This window comes from Aphelocoma coerulescens, chromosome 8 (genome assembly GCF_041296385.1).
Source record: "Aphelocoma coerulescens isolate FSJ_1873_10779 chromosome 8, UR_Acoe_1.0, whole genome shotgun sequence".
NCBI classification, from domain to species: Eukaryota; Metazoa; Chordata; class Aves; order Passeriformes; family Corvidae; genus Aphelocoma; species Aphelocoma coerulescens.
Window position 1 is genome coordinate 29,144,185 of NC_091022.1, and position 20,797 is coordinate 29,164,981.

The 20,797-nt window shown below is 41.7% G+C and overlaps 1 protein-coding gene across 16 annotated transcripts in view; it reads right to left on the reverse strand.

Annotated features, from left to right (window-relative positions):
* The window catches only part of DAB1 (DAB adaptor protein 1), a 271,420-nt gene that overhangs the window by 17,531 nt on the left and 233,092 nt on the right, over positions 1 to 20,797 (reverse strand). For 14 of the 16 annotated variants that reach the window (XR_011152561.1, XM_069023512.1, XM_069023511.1 and 11 more), the window contains 4 exons: positions 19,461 to 19,592; positions 18,749 to 18,868; positions 12,160 to 12,219; positions 1,746 to 1,802 (listed from right to left, as the gene is read on the reverse strand). Coding sequence is in view for 15 of the 16 variants with exons in the window: in XM_069023512.1 (XP_068879613.1) it covers positions 1,746 to 1,802; positions 12,160 to 12,219; positions 18,749 to 18,868; positions 19,461 to 19,592 (369 nt within the window). In the remaining variant the exon portion in view is untranslated. The remainder of the gene's footprint in view (positions 1 to 1,745; positions 1,803 to 12,159; positions 12,220 to 18,748; positions 18,869 to 19,460; positions 19,593 to 20,797) is intronic. The other 2 variants (XM_069023524.1, XM_069023526.1) reach the window with 1 other exon arrangement.

The following is a 20,797-nucleotide window of genomic DNA, read 5'->3' on the forward strand; positions in this document are numbered from 1 at the left end:
GACAGGTCTGACATTCAGTTGAGTCTTGTCCTGCAAAAGCAGCCCCTGAGTTCTCTGGACATTAACCAAACTGGCTTTACAACCTTCCAAGAGACCAAGATCACCCCAAGATTTTTTTCCTGCCTTCAACCTTCCATTAAAAATGATCCCTTAAGGAGTAAGACTACACATATCAGAAGTTCATACATTTTTTTTCAATCCAGTCTCTATTCCCATACATAAGAGCAACACCAAAATCACTTAGACACGGAATTTGTCTAAGCAGCTCGGATGATTCTCAGCTTCACGTCTAACGATGTACCCAGGGATGAATTACCTCACATTTTCTCACATCATGTCTTATATTAAAAAGATCCCATTGCTTTAGTGCTATGACAATGCATTTTTTTCTTATGGGCTGTTATATCCCTCTAAGTATCTGCATGGAAATGCAGAAGGGAAAAAGAGGGAAAGCCACGTTTTCTTCAGGGTACACCAATTCTAGTGCTCTGTACTAAAATGCTACTAGGAGTAGCTTCTGAAAAAAACCCCAAACAAGCAACAAACCCAGCCTAAGTCCCTTCTGCAGTGTGCACAAAAACATTAGGCAAGGGTTGTTAAAATGCCCAGGGAAGTGGGAATAATGACAACAGCAGCACTCACTTGGAAATCACTTCAAGCCTCCTGCAGGCACTACTGACTCAAGAGGTGTCAGTATACTGAAATACTCCAAGAGCCACTTTCTTCTCATCTCTCCAAACTGCTTGTTTAGCAGCAGCCCAAACCTGCCCTTCTCCTGCCCCCTCGTGAACTATTCACTGTTTGCTAAGGAACACTTGTGTCCTTTCCATCAGCAAAAGCTCCCCTGTGCCTCCATCCCACGTGAGGGAGCAGATGAGCAAGCCAGGGAAAGGATGGGAGAGGGCAGGATACACACAGCTGTGTGCAAAGCTATACATTTTTTGTGGAAAAAATATTATAGGTTTCACAGGAATACTGGAAATTGATAGTCAGTATACTTTTGAACTCTGGATTATATGACATGCATTTGAAAGGTGGTAACTCAGATCCCTGTGCCTCCATACTCCTGGATAATGGGAATAGTAATACTTTTCAGAGTGCTTCAAGGTGATGGATCTTTGGATACTCTTCACAGATATAATTCTGTTAAAGCTCTGCAGACACATTTCTAAACAGGCAGCTGGAGAGAGTGATAGGAAAGCCAACAGCACTTTGTTATTATAAACCCCCACTCACAATATTCCCCAGGAAAAAGAAATACATTTACAGGGGAGTTATTTTTTTACAGAATAGCAACTTCATATGCAACAGGAGCTACAGAACCACATCAGAGAATGTAAACACAAATTTAGTGGGAACACAGCACCTTCTTTTACTGACTGGAGGCAGCTTTCAACAGCAACACTTGGAGGTGGATTTTGAAGTCCCAAATGGTTCAGGAATCTTTTTTCTACAACCTAGTTGTCAGCCTGAATAAGCAAATGCATCTTCTCTGACACAGAGCTGCCTTTATCTACTTGCAGCACACGAGATCCCGGACACCAAACACTCACCTTTTATTTCTGTGATTTCACTGTCACTACAGAACTGATTTCACCCCTTATGCTTCATTAAGATTACTCACATCTGATATTAGCTACGTTCCAGTGAAGTTAATCCCAAGATGAACATTTTCCAGTTGCACTATTCCTATAGATGATTTCAGCTATATTTCCTTAAAATATTTTTTAGTGTTACAACCTTACCTGAGTGACTGAAACAAGATTTTCATCAATGTCCAGCAATAAGTTTCCATTCTCCAGCTGTAAAGCATGATTTATGAAATGAGATGATTTATGAAAATGACATGAATTTCTGAGCATGAAAATGATAACCTCCATAATTATTGACTTCAGCATTGAAACAAAAACCCCTTTCCATCTTGCTGTGAGCGCAAATATGAAATCAAGCAGTCAAAACAGTGAGTCTGAATGCTGCTGGTATGTGGGGCAAACATACACTTCATTTATGCTAAATTTCATCTTCTGGTGCATAAAGCAATTTTACCACTTGTGACACAGCAATTTATTTTCCCAAATATTTATTAATTCAGCAGTAAGCATACCCAGTGAGCTCTGATCCTGCTTACATTAATGGAACTTTTCCCTGGCTTGGTGAAAGAAGGGATTTAACATCCTCAGGGGAAAAAAGAATGACTGACTTTTGGAGAATGAAAGCTCTAAGGTCAAGTATCCACAGAAAAAAACACACACTCCTCTAACAAGGGAAACTACTACATCAATGTAAACATAATGAAGATAATTATTTTCTTTCCACAGCAATTTTGAAAATTATGTAAGTCAGTTCAAGTTGTATTTATATCTATAGTTTGTGTTTATGTAAATATACATGGGAATATACTGCCCTCACATCTGCATTCATCCACACATTCAGCACATATTATCGCTTCAGAATGCTGAATTTTGGGTAACACTTATTGTAGTGTTGGAGACTTCATTTCTGCATACACCAACAACAGCAAGCTGTCGAAAATCAAGTGTAAGGTGACTGAGAAGCTTCATACAAGTTACCAGCCAGTAATCCCATGTCACTTAAAAATCTCACAAACAGCCTAGAATGACTTTTTCCCCCTCCTCATCAGTGAGCTGAAGAAAAGAGAAGAAAAAAAGAATGGGAAAAGGCAAAGCCAAAGGAAGATAATGTTGCTGTGCACAGTCAGGAACAGATGCAGTCCTGTACCTTCTTGGGGCTGACCCTGTGTTCCCACAGCCCCAGGTGAGGAAAGTGTGAGAAAAGCTGTGTCCATCCACTCAAGGAACTCCAGAGACTTTGAAAATGCTCTTAAACGAAAGCAGGCAGCTTTACACCTTCAGGAGGGCCCAGTTTTGGCCAGCAGTTCATCACTTTGTGCTCTGACAGCCCCCTTGTTTGCCCCCCACCCTCCAGCCCCAGGGACAGAGCTCCAGCGGCTGTGCTGGCTCCGTGGGAGCAGCTGAAGGATAACCCAGCTCCCAGCGCAGAGGGAACGAGCACCCAGTGCTCAGTGGACCACCAGAAATCCCCACCTGTGCTGCAGCAGGACCTTGCAGGCGACATTTGCCCAACACGTCACGGTGCATCCCCCAGTGCCCAGCTACCACGCAGCACTCGAGCCGCGCCTTCCATCAGCTCGTGCTCGGCATCACACACAGAGAGGAGACGCTTCCTGAGGGTGAAATGACCCTCTCTGCTGGAGCATGGGTCAGCCTTCCACAGTGGCCGTGTCAAGGAAGCAACATGGGCAAAATTCACCCTTTTGAGCCTTCCTCTGGTTCAGCTTTTCCACACCAAAGAGCTCAAACTTGGCAATCAAAGTCAACAACCCTCTCCCTCCTTCCCCCAGCACCCGACAGAAGATAACCAGAAGCCTGGAGAGATGCTCCAGCTCTTGGTCTTTCTCCATATGAGGATTCCTCCCCAGAGTGATGTAAAAGCTTGGTTTAATTATTCCAAAAGGCACGGTGTTGGATGTGAAACACCCCTCCAGCTCAGCCTGCCAGGAGCTCACCAGTCCCTCACGAGCAGCCGCGCAGGCCAGGGCGGAGGAAGGAGAATTAATCCTTGTATCCTGGTGACATTAAACCTGTAATGAAAGCTCCATCTTCCTATACAGGCATGTGAGACATCCTGTAAATCTTTCAAACATGAAATATGTAAATCTGGCTCCTTAAAGCAGCAGCAGCACCACTGCAAGCCAGGAGCAGTTTTAAAGCACTCCAAGCCGGCAGCAGAATTCCTCGTGACACTTTTCACTATTCACTAAAAAATAACTTGTTATCCAAGAGCTGGAGAGAACTCCAGAGTGCAGAAGCAATGGTAATCACAGAATCACAGAATATCCTGACCTGGAAGTCACCCACAAGGATAAGAGACAAGTAAACTGCAGCTTTCATAAACCTCATAAAACCAATCCACTTCCACTACAGTATTCCCTCTCATCATCAAGTCCTCTGAAAAATATCTTTTCTAAGCAAAGTAGAAGTTCAGATATTAAAAGGGAAATCTAAAACAGGGCTCTTATGCTAACATGAGTGTGAAGCACCTTCTTCTTTCACTCCCATACACATATCAAGACAGAATATCCAACTTCTGCTACTCAGTCTGTTTTTCAGCAGCAGCAAGGGATCTACGCTGACATATGGCACGAGAAAACCTGCTTAATACTGTGTACTTTTGCAAACAAGATGATAAAAGTAGCATCTTACAAAACATGGTTTTGTAATCTCAGAGAATGGAGCAAAGATGGTGCTTAAAAGCATGAAAAAAATACGTGGTAATTAACTTGTACTCTGCTACGGAGCTCAGCAAGAAAAAAAGAGTATGAAGGATACTAAATATAGCAAATAACCAGCAATTAGTAATTAACCTTTGAGCTGGGTATTAGCTATTCAACTCTTTTAAGGCAGCAGAGGGATTTAAACTTGGTTTCCTGCATTCAGGGTGAGTGCTGTACCACACAGCCCAGCAGACAAAAGAGGAGTCACCCGACCACAGCCTCTCTGCATCTCCAATTCCCTCTCTCTAACATGGATTTCACATGGAAGTCTAATGACAAGTCAAATGGTTGGTCAAACTGAAGATTTTCTATCTTATTTCAGTTGAACATGTAAATATTTCGGCTATGGCAATTAACTTTTCTGATGGTTCACGTGGTTATTGCAGCTCAGCAAAGCCCCAGTAGCTCACACCTTACACTGTAACTGTTGGTACTGCAACAAGCTCCATGAGCTGCAAAGCAGCTTGCTAATTAACTACAATTCATTCTAAAAAAAACAATTAGAACCATAATGAAGGAGCATGTCAGCATCATGGCTAAACCCCTCATCAGTCAAACTGTGTCTGGTAGGTTGAGACGCACTGGAAACATCCCACAGACGTTGTTTTCCTGTAGAACTACTGCTGAATTAATGAAGTAGCATGGGAACTCAACAAAGAATTGCTCAATTACTTCCCAATTAAAGAGAATACACAGAAGAACGCGTGTCAAGAAAAAATTATCAGTGTCTTTGCAATCTCCAGCTTCCTACAGATCCTAAAGATCCTCAAATGCCATGAACCTTCCCAGGTACAGGCTGCTGTTACCAGCCCAGATTTACAGAGGTACAGCTGAGCACAACCCTCTCCTCGTAAGGCTGCTGTGAACATTCCATTGTGGAATCAAGAATGGTTTGGACTGGAAGGGACCTCAAAGCTCATCCAGTACCACCCCCTGCCATGGGCAGGGACACCTTCCACTATCCCAGGTTGCTCCCAGCACCATCCAGCCTGGCCTCGAACACTTCCAGGGATGGAAGCAATTCCCAACCAGTACAGGTCATGTCAGCAACATGAGCTGCCATAAAACCACTGATGGATATTTATCCAAAATACAGGCACTTTGGGCATCTGACACTTGCACAGGGTACAAATCCAGTGCTCAGAATGCCATGGGACATGGGAATTCTCCTCTTTGAAGCTCCTCTTTTCAGTTTCACAGGGTAACTCTGAATGGTCATGGCCATTCTTCTTCAGGGAATTCTCCTGAAGCCATAAACCCAAGTCCTGAGCGTGATGTATCCAACTGCAGGGCAGCCTTGAGCTTCACTGCATTCTCCAGCTGTCCAGTTTCCTTTGTTTGGTGACTGGGAAGCACTGGATGTGCTGGTTAAAACTCCTGTTAGCCAATCCTGCACAGCTGAAGAATTGGGACTGCTGGATGTAACTGACATCCCAGATTACTGAGGCGTGTTGAGGGAATTGAATTGCTCCACTGTTGCTCAACAGCTTCCTTTAAATTAAGGAACTCTTCATATGATCAAAACAGACGCTTACTCATTTGTTTATTTTCCCTTCACTTGCAGGGAACTTAATTCTGAATTCCCAGTGTACTTGAGGTATTTACTCTTGTAGGAAATGGTATTTAAAATGCTTCAATTACCACTTTTCTCTGACAGACTCTGATAAATCAAGAGTCCACCAGAGTGACTCCAGCTTGGAGCCAGACCCATGCTGCTCCCAGGCTACACACTCCCAAGAAAATGAAACTTCCCAGGCACAGAGGGTGCTGGTGCAAAGGTCCCAGACATGGGGTCAGGACAGGGAAAGATGAGCCCTTTAATGTCCAGATCACAGCCTGGGGACATGAGGTGGCTTCCTTTAACTGCAGGTGGGAGACACAAGAGATGATGAGAACCCAAACTTCCATGTGGGAGCCAAACTCCACTTCTGGATGGCGACAGGATGCTTGTAGGGAATAAACTCAACAGTGGAAGGGAATTAGGCACAACCTCATATTTATTATTTAAAACACTTGCACGGCACCGTTTGACAGGTGTATCGAACGCTTTTCAAAACAACAGGGGACTGGAACTCTATCCAAACTTCAGAAACAAGTTATTTCTACCTTCATTACTGAATACCATCATGGTATTTTCCAAACCTTAAGATCCTGTGAGTTTCAGCAGGCAAATAAGTCAAGACCTGTGTACTTCTGTACTTAATAAGGTAGGGTAGCACTGAAAGAATCTGCAAAAATTTACTACTACTTCTCCCCAAACTGGTGCCAAGTGCATGCAACACTTTCCCCAGAAGTGTATTATCTTTAATTTGTGAATAAACCCCAAGCTGTGCAAATTATAAAATTTAAGGCATAAAGTGATGCAGACCAGGTAGAGCTACAAACTTCACTAGTTAGAAAGCAGATTGTCTGTAAATAAATATTTTAGCAAATTACTATGAGCTGTAGGGCTCTGAGCAAATCCAAAAGTAGTGAATCAACACAAGGTGCAGCTGTCAATTTAATGTATCAGCTGCTATCAGAAAAAATCTGCATTGGTCATATTAAATAAAAGACAAAAATTCACAGGATGTGACAGAACTTTGTTCCACAATCAATCACATTCATCTATGCTTCAGCTACACTCTTTTCTCCACTTTGGATAATATCAAAAGGTGCAGAATATTACCCAAAAAAATGCCCAGGCACCCAGGGAAGTTTAGGAATGCCAATACACATGAAGCCATTAGACACCTGACCCAACAGGTTGCATAACTGTGAGGGCCCACTGAAATGTTTACCATTAATTTACATTGCCCAAGTTTTGGATTAAAAACACAAATCTAAACTGCCACACACACGGCAGCACCCCTGTGCCCTACACCCACCAAGAAAACTGTGTCACTGAGGCAAAGCCTGCAGCTTTGGGGTTTGTTTTGTTTTTGTTTTCTCTTCTTGCTGCTTGCACAGCACAGAGAGAAAACAGTGACAAACTGATCAAGGGCAGCACTGCTGGATTACAGCTTCCCCACGCCATGTGATTATGTCCCAAAATCCTAAAGGATTGCACTAGGAAGTGAACTCAGTGCTTTGATGGCATGTAATCATTCTGCTGGTGGAGCAGGGTTTAGGATCACACTGGGGGAATGGTATTACCCATGCAGGGATGCAAAGCCTGCTAGCAGGACAACTCCTACAGATTAAAACCAGCTCAAGATGTGGCCCACAATATCCATATGGCATAAAAGAACAATTAAATTAGGACATTTTGTCCCTATCTGTGAAACAGCACTCCTGCACTGTTAAAACCTGCTATTTGACAGGCCTGATATAAAATCCAGAATGAACTTTGAAACATGAAGTTTGCATGGGCAGATGCTCAGAAACTATCCAGATTAAGATTCTCAATCTTTACTTGTCTATACATTTAACAATGGATTAATTCTAACATTTAAACCTCCTGATTTTTGGAAATTCATGTGAGTAACCTCTGAATTCAGGTTAGCAGCTTTCTGAATTGTCTTGCTCTGCCTCGTAATGCAAGAACAGTTTTTCAAGATCTGGTTGAAATGCCTTTAACTTTGAGCTCAGGTGTTAAATTCCACATAAATTTAACACACATGAAGGAACTTCATCACTTTATGTTAAAGATGTTATAAACTGGGAAGATTTGGGAGGAGGACCTGGCATCTGCTTTCTGTGCCATTAAAGCTTTTTGTAAGGAATAAACCAAAAAATATCCCAGAAAAGATAGCTAAAAAAAAAAAAAATGGTTGGATGGGGCTTGGAGCAACCCAGTCTAGTGAAAGGTGTCCCTGCCCATGGTAGGGGGCTGGAACAGAAGATCTTTATGGTCCCTTCCAATCCAAATCATTTCATGATTTCTATTCTATGATTCTGTCTAAAAAACAAACAAAGGTCCACCAAAACATCAACCCAGGCCACAAGACACTGTCCTAACAAACAAATACATTTTCCAATTTTGCAACAAGTAGCTGTACCTGTTAAAAATGCACACCCCTCACTGCAATATTAAACCTCCAACATGGGGTTTAATTGAGTGTCACTAAGTCAGGACATTTGAACACAGGTGTTTCTTTCAGCAAATGTAAATAAAACTGGACAGTTTTCCCAGCACAGATGGCCAGAGACCAGGACTGTGCACTCCCTTTCTCCTCATGTTTGAGAATTTGATCCTGGAAGCCTGACTGTGAGGCTGAAGCCAACGTCACCAGGCTGCAAGTTGTTTCTGCAAAGCCACTGATGCAAACTTTGGGAGAAGCCAGACGTGGGAATGGCACTGCAACCCCAGCCAGAATCAAAACTGAGCTTTCCCAAACACACCAGGACCACCAGGCAGATCTTGTGGCTTCTAAACCTGAGTGTGCTCAGGTCCAGCTTGATCTGCTCCTCTCACAGTGTCCTAAGGCAGCCGAATTTCTCCCTGTCTGTTCCACCCTCATTTAATATTCCCCACGCAGCTGGCACCAGCCCAATGACTGCCTGCACTGTAAGGCACCAGCTCCAATGCCTTGGATCTTGATGAGATGAGTTGTTTGAAAGCCTTCATGAAATTCTTAGGCAGATAGTTTAGACATTTTGATGAGGAGAGAAGGTTTTATTGTGACGTGACTGACAGTCTCTGTGAAGAGTATTTACAGTCTGACTCTTATTACTAAAAACACCATGACAGGTAGAACTTGATGTGGATGTTCAATGGGGAGACGAAGGGAAATTATGACAAAAAGAGCTCATTAAACATTTCCCCTTTTTTTAGAGCAGTTAGTTTCACACACAGAACTAGAATTTCTAAGTGGAGCATGCACCACTTAACAGAAGCTTTTTGGGTAAGACTGCTTTGTCTTGATGTCTACTCTCAGTGAATGGGGAGTAGGAAAACTGAGGAAGGAGCAGAGAGAAAGCAAGAATGAATTCAAGAAGTGTGAGTTGATACAGAGGAAGGGAGAGGTACTGGGAGAGAACTGAATTCCAGGAAAACTGTGTGTCTGGAGCTCAGCTGCACACCCAGCAGAGGAAAACCACAGGAGAGCAGGATTTGCTGGGAAGGGATGCAGCGAAGAGGTGGGGAAACACAAGAATTACATTGAGTAAGCAATCTTTTCATCCCAATGTCAGAGAAGTGACTTGGCGAGCAGCCACTGCTCATAATTGAGTTCAGTGGGTCTGTTCCAATCCCAGGATCCGAGGCTCATTCCTTTCTGCCTCATTTGCTCCATATTTACATTACTTGATATCAGAGATCATGAGGAGTCAGGCTATAAAGCACTTTGACACCTGCTGACAAACGGCCTCACACAATGGCACAGCACTGTTAAGCACATGAATACACAACTTTGAACTCTCCTGCTTCTCCCTGGCACCACCATGGAGATGCTCCACACCTTCAGCCTCAGTGGGATACCGTGTCCACTGAGAAATATTTGCCCGAATGGTTCTGGTGCCTTAGGAAGCTGCATCTTACTGAAAATCAGTGTGAATTACACTGCCCAGGTTCAAAGCAGCCTCTGAAATGGGGATTCTGCCCTCAAGCCTTGACAGTGTGACTTTCAGGAGTCATTGTACCTGCAGGTCATTTCAAATCAAGAACCATGTGCAGATGTACATTTATTTCCACCTGAGAGGGACACGTCGTGAAGATGGGGAGGAGTTTCATAGAATCAGAGAATCACTGAATGGTTTGGGTTGGAAGGGGTGTTAAAGCTCATCTCATTCCAACCCCCTGCCATGGGCAGGGATATCTCCCACTGGAGCAGGTTGCTCCAAGCCCAATCCAACCCTGGGAGGTGGCCAATTCCCTGCACTGGCTACAGAGAGCCAAGGCTGGGGGGCACCTGGATGGCTACTTCAATATCCCTCACTTTTCTGTGCAGAGACTGGAGATAACCTGCCTGGAAACACACCAGAGGAAAACAATCCCACGATGGACACTCCATCCCTGTCCAGGAACTGTGGGCAATTCAGCCTGAACTCAACCAAAACTTGCTGCATTGTTATTCAGAGCTGAATTTATCATCAGCAGAGAGAATTCATGGTGCCTGAAACCTATCAGGGGCCACAAAAAAGTTTCTCACTTCATTCATCTGTTACAAAATTACTGAAAGCAAGACCTCCTAATAAAGGAAGCGTCCTTACATGTTCAAACCAGGTAGATGAGCTTGATTATTTGCCCTCAGATTGAATTTTAGAGGTTTATATAATAATGACAGCTATAAATTGAAAACAGAATTATGGCAAGTGTCTCAATGACAGAGAGTCTCACATGTGGAAGGGTGAGCAATAAATCAGATGGGCAGTGGAATATTAAATTGCTAATTTTAAGAGCTATTGCTCTTTTTTTTTTTTCTTTTAATACATACTAATATAAAAAGGTGAAACAGGATCTCAGCTACCTCTTTCTTCCTCTTCTCCTTTTCTTCATTAATTAATGTACAGAACTTGATTAGAGAAAAAGCTTTAATCCCTTTAAATTTAACCATGAACTAGCCAAAAAAAAAAAAAAAAGAAGAGTGCAACCAGCTTCATGGAGATGGCAGATTAAATGTATTTGATGATTACAGAGTAGGTTTCATGTGTCCTGGATCTCACATCTGCTATTTACAGGACAGAGTAGTACCAGAGTGTCTGCAGACATGATTGCAAGTGTACTGCACTCCCAGTCACACTGCAACAACCCAAATTACACACTGTACCCTGAGTAAAACTGAAGCATCACTGAAGGGCTAATAAAAGAATCATAGGAAAAGCACAGCAGAAAAATTCTAACACTGAACTATATGAAAAACAAGTGAAAAATCAACAGCTATTCCATGCCCACAAATACCTCAATTGGTGATGCAAGGTGAGTTCTTCTACCAGATTTTTGCAGGCAACATGTAGATGCCTCCCTGCTCCTACTGGCTCATCATGAAATATTTATGGCAGGGTCTGTTTGTTTGTTTGTTTGTGCAAAGCCCAGAAGTGTCACAGTCCAGGTCCCACCCAGCCCCTCCACAGCATTTTTCTTTTTTTATTCCACACCTTGGTCAGCCCAAGCTGTGCAAGTCACCACATCCTGGTGTCAAAATGTCTTCTCTTAAACACAGGCATCTTTCCCATACTTACACTACACTGAAATTCCTGACCTTTTCCTTGGTTTTTCTCCACTCTCACATAAATCCTCAGAAATACCCATTTTTTTCTGTAACCAAAGCAATCTAACAATTTCTTGAGACATTTATAGCACAGTTTTATATTGAACAGCATAACCCACCCTTTGGCAAATGCACACCTTGTTCTAAGGCATCTGTCACTTCTCTCAGTCACTTGTTACCATTCCTTACACATTTTGGGAATAAATGCTTCACCTTTTCAAAACGCCAGTACACAGGAAGGGACTGCTGTTTTATGGATACAACACCATATTACCCCCATCTTTTAATATTTTACTGCCTATGCAAGGTATAGGATGGAAAAAATTAAGCTGAATTAAGGTGTACATAAATTAAGCTTAGCTTCCTGTATACTTAGAGCACTACAGAAATAATACACATCTGGGTACCAGAGGAACCCTTCTGAACCAGGCAGCACCTCAAGCACTAACAGGCAGAAGGCTCACTGACTCCTAAGCACAAATAACACATTTACAAATGGTGACCTGCCTAAAAATGAGTCAGAAAAGACAGAAAGGAGATTCAAATGATGAATGAGATGGATGTAAGTGACACCACAATCCCAACCAACCCATAATGCATCACTGACAAAAGTCACACCACGAGGAATGCACCAAATGTTACACACAAAAATGGAAGTCACAGAAGCTAAAACCCACACTTCCTTTACTGTGCATAAACGAGGGAGATACTTACACTTACAGGTTGACTTTTTGGCACATCATAAACACCTTCCTTCTTTTGGCTGGTAGGAACCTGCAACAGCAAAGGAAAACTGAGGTCACTACAAAAGCAGCTTGGACAAAAAGCTGAGAAGAGCAACTGGTATTTATGTACAAGGTGTACATAAATTAGTAGTTTATTTAATATTACTTTTTTAATACTAATGAAGTCGAGGATGGTTCCTTTCTTAACCAAGTAGGATCATTAATGGAGAAAATACTGAAGAAATAAAACATCTGATTTTTTTTACAGCCCAGCAGTGTTCAGAGAAGAGATTTCCATTCTTAGATAATTTTGTTTACATGAAGTCCAGGTGTACTTGGAGCTGCTTCCCACTTAAATGGTTGTTTTTTCCTTTAACTTGGGGATTAGAGATGTGCAATGGAAGTTATGGTCAGGTGAGTTCATCATCTCCCCAGATGAACAGACACAGAGTAGAGCTACCGAGATGAGGGTAAGAGATGTTACACCTGGTGTTAGATTTCTTCCTCCCAATTCATTTAATCATCTAAAAAAGGTCCTAAGACTGCAGTGATGGGGCCTTGTGGCTGCTCTGTGAGATATTTGGTTATAATGCTGCAATTTTACTAAGCAGTTAAGGCCTCTTGAAGTCTGACACAGGAGAGGTGAACAGGGGACTTACACTTCATGTGAGCATTTAGCTGAGCCAACAGTCATGATTTATACCTGGGGGATTCACAACCAGCTCATGTAATATTGGGCTGTGCTTGCCCAAGGACCACTGGTTTGCATATCTATAATTTGTGATTATATTTCTTTTCCTTTGTAGAAGCACTGAGTGTCCATTGTAAATGCCAAAAGCAAAAAGAACAGTAACCTGTTCTCATCAGTGCTGCTTTTCTACCAAACAAGGCATTCAGAGTACAAAAGTTCAATTTCAGACAACAGTGAAACCTCACAGGTCAATGAGATGATACTGCAAATATGATAAAATTATCATCTTTTTGTTTTGTAAGACAATAGATATCTTAAGGTTCTGGTATTAAACTTGGACTGGTCTAGGGGGAGCTGAAGAAATGTTACTTATTCATTGAGATGTGCTATCATTTCTTACTCTGTGTAACTATTCTGCCTAATATTCTGTGTAATACATTAAAACCTCTCTGTACTGTTGTCCCTACTGTACTCTCACCCCTTCACAAGCCTTCACAAGGAACTGTGTGTCTTTAACTTGGTGCACACTGAAGAAATTTGTCAAGAACTCTCAAAGAAAATGAATGAACTTTGCAAAAAAACCTTCTTCTATTCCTATCCTGGGAATGATTTGCTTGCCTTGGTTTTCTCTGGCCACTTCCACTAAAGCCAATGACATTAGATATGTGAAACTGGTAAAAATTCAGTGTCATGGCAGTAACAGTCTGTAAAGAGAGAACTGTAGGTGACAGTGTCAGAGCAGGAACCAGGAAGGGTCTATTTAGGAAGTCATTGGAAAGCAGAGTCTTCACAAAAGAAGGGGTAACATGGAAAGATAAACTGTTCCTAAACTTCCATTAGGGTGCATTTTTTTCTGTTTTCTCTGGAATGTTTCCCCTTCAGTCATTCTCCTCTTCCTCCTTCCAGCCTTTCTGTGAAGTCATCCCAATTTGCACATATATCCAGAGCTGACTGTGGAATGAACATTACCCTGCACTATCAATCCCCCTTTTTCTACTCCAATTTATACTCAGAGAAAAGCTCCTTGCATCTCATATGAAGACAGAGAAACTTTTCTGAAAGCCATTTTTCCCTCCCAACTCAGTGCTGCCTGACCTGCTGTCTTTAGCTGTTGTGCACTTGCTTGCATCTCTGTTTACACTGGGGGGCTGGCAAGGAATTGCTGTTTTTCCTTTGATTAGCAGTACCAGTAAGAGGTACCAGCACTATTTCTGCTGTCAGCTCTGTCTCTGTGACAGGCTGTGAACCATCTGGATGTATTTGCATCTTGCAGCAATAAAAGCACCACGATTCAGAACCCCCCATCTCGGATTGTCAACTCCTCACGGAGCAGAACTTGCCTCTCCACAGAGACCAGTGCTGCTACACAAGCACCAAACCACCTCCCAAAATCCCTTCTCCACCTCACTGGAACACCAGGCAGGAGAGGAGATGCTGTTAAGCAATCTGAGGGTTGGTATGTGCTCAGTGATTGAGTCCTTGTCTAACAAATTACAGCAACTTACACAGATAATATTAAAAGAGCAGACACAGACGGTCTTTGGGGTAATGCATCAAAGAAAGGTGACAGACAGAGAGAGAATGCTTAAAAAGAAAAGTTGTGACCTCTATTATGCTAAAAAGATAGAAATTGTCACTTTCTGCACGTGTCTTTCATCTGCAATTCCCCATGGGGTGGGAATCTCTTCCACCAAGGCAGAAGTGAATTTGTTGCACACCAGCAAATGAAAAGCCAGAGCAGCACCAGCAGAAAGGTTTGGTGAGGCTGAAGCAAGGCTGCATGAGGTTATTGAGTAGATACATGTTTAGCAATGTGTGGTATGGGGAAGGCTTTGCAGTAAATAACAGAAGCTGCCACAAATATGCATCAAACTAAAAAAAAACCTGAAAGCCCAACCAATCAACCAAAACCACCAAAAAAAAAAATATAAAAGAGGATTTTTTCTGATTTTGGTTTTAATAGTAGCCTGATGGTTCTGAGACTACCGACCTTGTAACAGAAACAATTTTGTCAGCGATGTGAGTGTAAAATCTGAGCTGTGGAGACCCAGCTTTGGGGAAGCCAAGAGCTCAAGGAGCCCGTGGGAGCTGGGAACCTCATGGCTACAGCCCAGTCTGTGCTGGTGATACCTCAGCATCCATCAATTACACAGACACCAGAAAAAGACTCCTAACTCCCCAATCCAGCATTTGCTGTACTCAAGTAGTGCCTGTAGTAAACATAGAGGACAGTGCCAGACTGTGAATATCCAGAGTATGGCACATTAATCACAGGTGTTTTCTGTGACCACTGTGGGAGGAAACACTTCATCACACCCAGATACTGTCAAATAAAGCCTTGAGCAATTCTCTGGTGACTTAGAGGACAGTAACAGCAGTTCCTTGAGATGAGGCAAGGCCTCACTACCTGCTTATCACCTTCTATTTCCATTTTAAGGAAAGGAAACTGCCCAAAGAGTCCTCCTGTTCTCTGGGCCATTCCCCAGAATATAGTTCCAACTTCCCTAACCCCCAATGTTTGCTGGAAGATCTACAAACACTGGGAGCAACAGCCCCATTTTGCTTCCTTCCACTAATAATTCTGTAGAGTACCACTAAAAGCTCCACACTTGATGAACAACAATCACTGGTTTTTTCTCCAAAGGGAGTTCTCACGGGATTTTTGTTTCTAGCACAAACCTGACAACTAGAGTAGCAATTTCTTAACATTTGCTGAGAATAGTCAAACTTTCCACACTGAAAATGTTCAGCCTTAGGCAGACTCTCACCTTGAGAGCTTTGCATGTCTTGGTCTGGAGATGCAGAAAGCTGTGGTTTTGAGTGTGTGTGGTGGGGGTGCCAGGGCATCAGCAGGGAGAGATTAAATGAATCTCATATTAATGACCCTCTAATGGCATCTCTAAGATGTTCTTTTCTAATGTTTAACTTGCATTTCCCTTTCCCACTCAGCTCCTTTTTATTTCAGCTTACAGCTAACACTAGCCTCACATCTTCCTACATTTTCTCATTACTTAATGCTTTTCCTTTTTTTTCTTTTTGTTCAACCCTTGCTCCTGCCTACCTTACAATCCTTTCCTATAAGCAGATCAACTTCTAGTCCAGCTGGATGAAATGCTTAATCACTGCTTGAAACTCCTTCCCCTCCACACTAAACGATTTCCTCGAATCACAATTTTCTCACAGTGCACAAATTTGCCTCAGATTTGCCTCTAGTATGTGATACAAAATGAATTACATTATATTTTAATAAACCTCGTACTGATCCCTTGAGGATAAATTGAATGACAAAAGATTATTTTATATTGCTTTCAGTGCAGTTTTTTGTCAGCGTGAAGAATGCGAGCTTGGGCTTTAACACAACATATGCACTCTGAAAATAGTTTCCCTGGTCTGGGGGATATCCCTTGAGAGCCCTGAGGTTTTGCTCAGTTATTTCCTTGGTTAGACAGAAACAAAAGCAGTACCACTGAAATTTCCAGGAATTTTTTAGATGGTCTGCCAACAAAACATCTTCAGCACGTTTCTCAGAATAGGGGTATAAAATTTCAAAAAATTAACAGGAAAAAAAAGAGTTTCTCCACTTATCACCTCATATGGTGTACTCAAAAGTTTGGGAGTTGACAAAGTTAATATAAATTTGCAGAAGCTGATATGACAAACAACAGAAAAATCACATTGTGACTTTTGTGACATTGGGCAGATAATGTCACCAGAATGAAATGCCAGGACATTTTGGTGATGGATGAAAACTAAAAGCGAGCTATGTATGAAATGCACTTTCATTAAATGCTTGCAGTCGTTGCAATGGGAACAAGGGAGAGGTTTTATACCTGATAAATGTTTTCCTCCGTTTCAGGCTCACGGATGGGCTCGTGTCCAGCCTCAAACACAATGTACTATGGCAGCAGCGCCAGAGAGGGACAGTCAGAGATGAAACAGAAGGGAAAAAGGCCATTTGGAATTCCACATCAAAACAAAGGCAGGCATTAAAGAAACAACTTCAAAGCACAGGCTGGCAGCAGGACAACCAGTTTGCTGGGAAGGACCAGGAAAGGTTGCTTCATATTTCATAAACCGGCAGTGAACTGGCCTAAATCTCCTCTTAATGATCATCAGAGCAACTTCCTAATTCTTTCTCGCCAGGGAGACTGCCTGTGGCCCAATATTCATTTTCTGAAGGCAACATGAATTTTGCCTCTTTTACATAATGGCAATTATTTCCACATATATTTATTATCTATGAAAAAAAGTGCTAAATCCAAGCTGGGAGAACAGGCCGGTGTGTGTGGAACAGGCCACATGGCAAAAGGCTGTCACAACACTTTTTCATTTTCAGGTTCTTGCTTTATTGTGAAGAGTACAGAACAAAACTCCTGACATTATAAAAGCTGAACAATAATTTAGGGCATCCTGACTCTTATAATCTTTCTTGCTGCACCTTAGGCACTGTTCAATATTCACTAATGGTTGAATTGGTTCCTTTCAGCATGCCTCCCACTGATATGCCTAAGTGGAAGAACACAAAATCCCCAGGAAAAGAAAAGTAAACTACCACATATTTTGTTTCAGCACAAAAACATGAGAATGAAATTACATCTTTTTCTTCTTCACACTCAGCAGGGTATTGGACATGAATATATTGACACATTTCTGATAATCATCTTTGCTCCCAGACATTTTTCTTGGATGAAGCAAGACTTAAATTTCAGATCTGTTATTAAATCATAGCTCAAACGCCAACAAGGGAGTGTGCTACATCCATGCCACTGTTGTTTTTTTTTTCCCAACCATTCACCTTCTGAATTAAATTCTGGCTCCACAGAAGACAAAATGCCAACTCATTACTATCAGAAGGAGATTTCACCTTCCCTAATTCTCCCTTTTCAGTTAGAGTTCCTATAAAAAATGATTACAAATCTAATTTGGAAACTTAAAATCTGGATGTACAAGCCACATTTTAACTAATATTTATGACATACTTCAAGTAATATTCCTATACTCCCAACTGAAATATTCTATTCTATTCTATACAGACATATTGTGCTATTATTTACAGCTTACTCTCTATGCTACTTTCTGTGGAAGTTTTAAAGGTTTCTCACAAGACCTCTCTCAGTGAATTTCAAAACACCTTGTGCAAGGTTTTGGCTGTGTTTGAAGAGAACATGTATCTAGTCATTTCTGAAACTCCAAGGCCATACAGCTTCAGAAATTACCTGGTATACAGGATCTTCTACATCTTCTTCCAAAATTGTCTACAGCAAAGTAAGAGGACAGGCAGTAAAAGCACAGAACATAAACAGCAGAGATAAAAGAACTGTATTCAGAAATTAAAGGACAGCAAAGGGATAAGCAAAATGGGCAGGTAAGTTTATAGTTTTCTTTCTTCAGGATACAGATAAAGTCACATTATGGTACAAAGTAACTTTATTCAAGTTCCATCCGAGTTTAACAATCTGCACCTTGTTTGACTTGATTCAAACACACACGTTCAGAAGTATATTGAATCTCCCCTAAAGTATGAGACACTTAAATCCTGACTTAAAACACTTAAAACCCAACTTACAACACTTAAAACCTGACTTACAACACTGACCTTCATTAAAGTTTTCCTTCTGACTTAGAAGAAACACTAAGCAGGAAATGAGCAGATCATTTCTAGCTGCTAACCAGGTTCATCAGACCCCAGAGACAGCTTTCAGCTCAGTTTAATCCTAGTCTGGGCTCAGGATGGCTGCTGGGCTCACACTGGTCCTTTGGAAGCCAGCACTGCTCAAACCCACTGCTGTCAGAAGTGCTGAGGATGCTCAGAGCTTCTCTGGAGCAACTTGGGGGGAAACTCCAAACCCAAACTTTTCGTGGCAGTAGTCTAAGCTTATTGGTGTACCTGGTATACCGCCTGCTCACACTGTTTGTCCTTTTGTGCCTTTTTTTCCATTTCTTCCCTTTGTTTCAGTTCGTAGATGAGCTGAAACAGGTCCCGCAAGTCCAGGATTACAGGTTCAGCCTATGGAAGCAAAAACAGGGTGGAGAATTTCTGTAGAGGAAAATACACACCCCTTACCCCATATCCTGCTGAGAGAGCAGTTAGAGCACCTCCACAATTAAACTTCATATAGAATTAATTTCTATCTCAGCACGCAGGCCTGGGTTAATTCCTACTGAACTAACTATGCTTGAAAATTAATGGTAATTATAGTTATGAATATAAAAAGCATTATGAATATAAAAGGCACATGGATGACTGTAAAGGCATATTTATTAGTGGTTCCTCAACCACTGGAATTACAGTAGACTATACACAATGTAGGTTTCCATGAGTATAGGAACAAAGCTAAATTTACCTGCATCCAGTCTAGCTTAGCTAGAAAGGTAAACAATAATTATGAAAAAATAGATCATAAAAAATTGGGAATAATGAAACACATTCCCTTTTGCCCAAGATGGTTTCATTAATTTGCTATTTAAGATCTACACAGACCCTTGTGACAACTTTAGCACAACCACGAACAACCCAAGACTGGCCTCTTCAACAGCTTCTTACCAACAGCTTTTCAGCTGAGTTACAAGGCAGAAAATGACAGTGATTTGATACTTACTGCCTGGGCTGTTTTTATTGCCACAAATCTGTGATTGCCCTCCTTTCCACACACATATCCAAACGCTCGGTGGTCTGTGATATCCTTCGCGATGTAGGAAATTTCATGAACTGCGTGGTGATGCTGGAGTAGCTAAAAAAAACCCAACAGTAGAGAATATACATCAGAATGGTTGATTAAAAGGCAGTATAGTTTCTCCTTCACCACTTTATCTGGGTCCCAACGCAATCTGATATGAAAACCAATTAAAATCTGAACTCTTTAAGCCCCTTTTTTTCTCAAAATCTAGCCAAACTTGACTTGCTTTAGTAGGTTGACTAAAAGCTTCCACTGAAGATTTTTCTTGGTATCTTTAAGTGAAATATAATTAAATAGAAAATGCATTACCATGTTACTATCTACACAGCATCCCAGGCACAGAACCAGTATTTCTAGGTACATAAATGAGCAGGGGTTGCAGAAACCTGTAGCTTCACACAGGGTGACTCTGAGGCCAGGCTGATCTGCAGGGGCTGCAGAGCTACAACTGAAATCTCCAAAATCTCTAGGAATCAGGACCAGACCTGCCTTATCTCTACAAAAATCAGCATCAGCCAGTGAGACAGATTTCACTTCAAGCAGTAACAGAACTCCAAATATTTATTTTCCCCAGAAAATGAATGTAAATGTAATTACTGAACTGGAAATCAATGCTGAATGCAAAACTTCACATTTTATTTAAAATCCCACTCTGGCAAATTGTAATAATAAAAAGACTTAATTTTGTTTTATATGTGTGAGCAAAACCCTGCCCAGAGTCAGGACATCATCTGAGGCTTTTAGAAGCATCTCTTGTAGTGCCAGAATCTTTGTCACTTTGGACTAAACAGTATTTTATTATCAAAGCAGTACAGAAGTACTCCCACTTAGAATAATGTCCTTGGAAAGCTTATCTAAAACAATCTATTAGTTTCAATTTCTACCTTCTGATATATTGACCTGCTCTTATATCATCTAGGGCTAATGCTATTTCTGACAGCAGGCAAAGCCTCACAGACAATTCTTTCGAGGTCCAGACTCCTGCTGGCTTTGAGAAAAAGCACATTTTGAAAACCAGCATGGTATCCATGCAATCTCTAAACAACCAGTTGTTTTCAGAGTCAAAAAAAAGTGAGTGTTTTAACATTCAGAAGCGGGGAGGATGCCTGTGTGTGGCAGGGAAAAGGCTGAGCGTGCGCAGGGCGAGCGACGGGACTTCTGTAGGGCAGGGATTGGGATCTGAAAGGAGAGGCAGCCTGGGAGAGATGGATGGCTCCATATAAAACAAAAGACTGGACATGTTTCATTTTCATTTCACA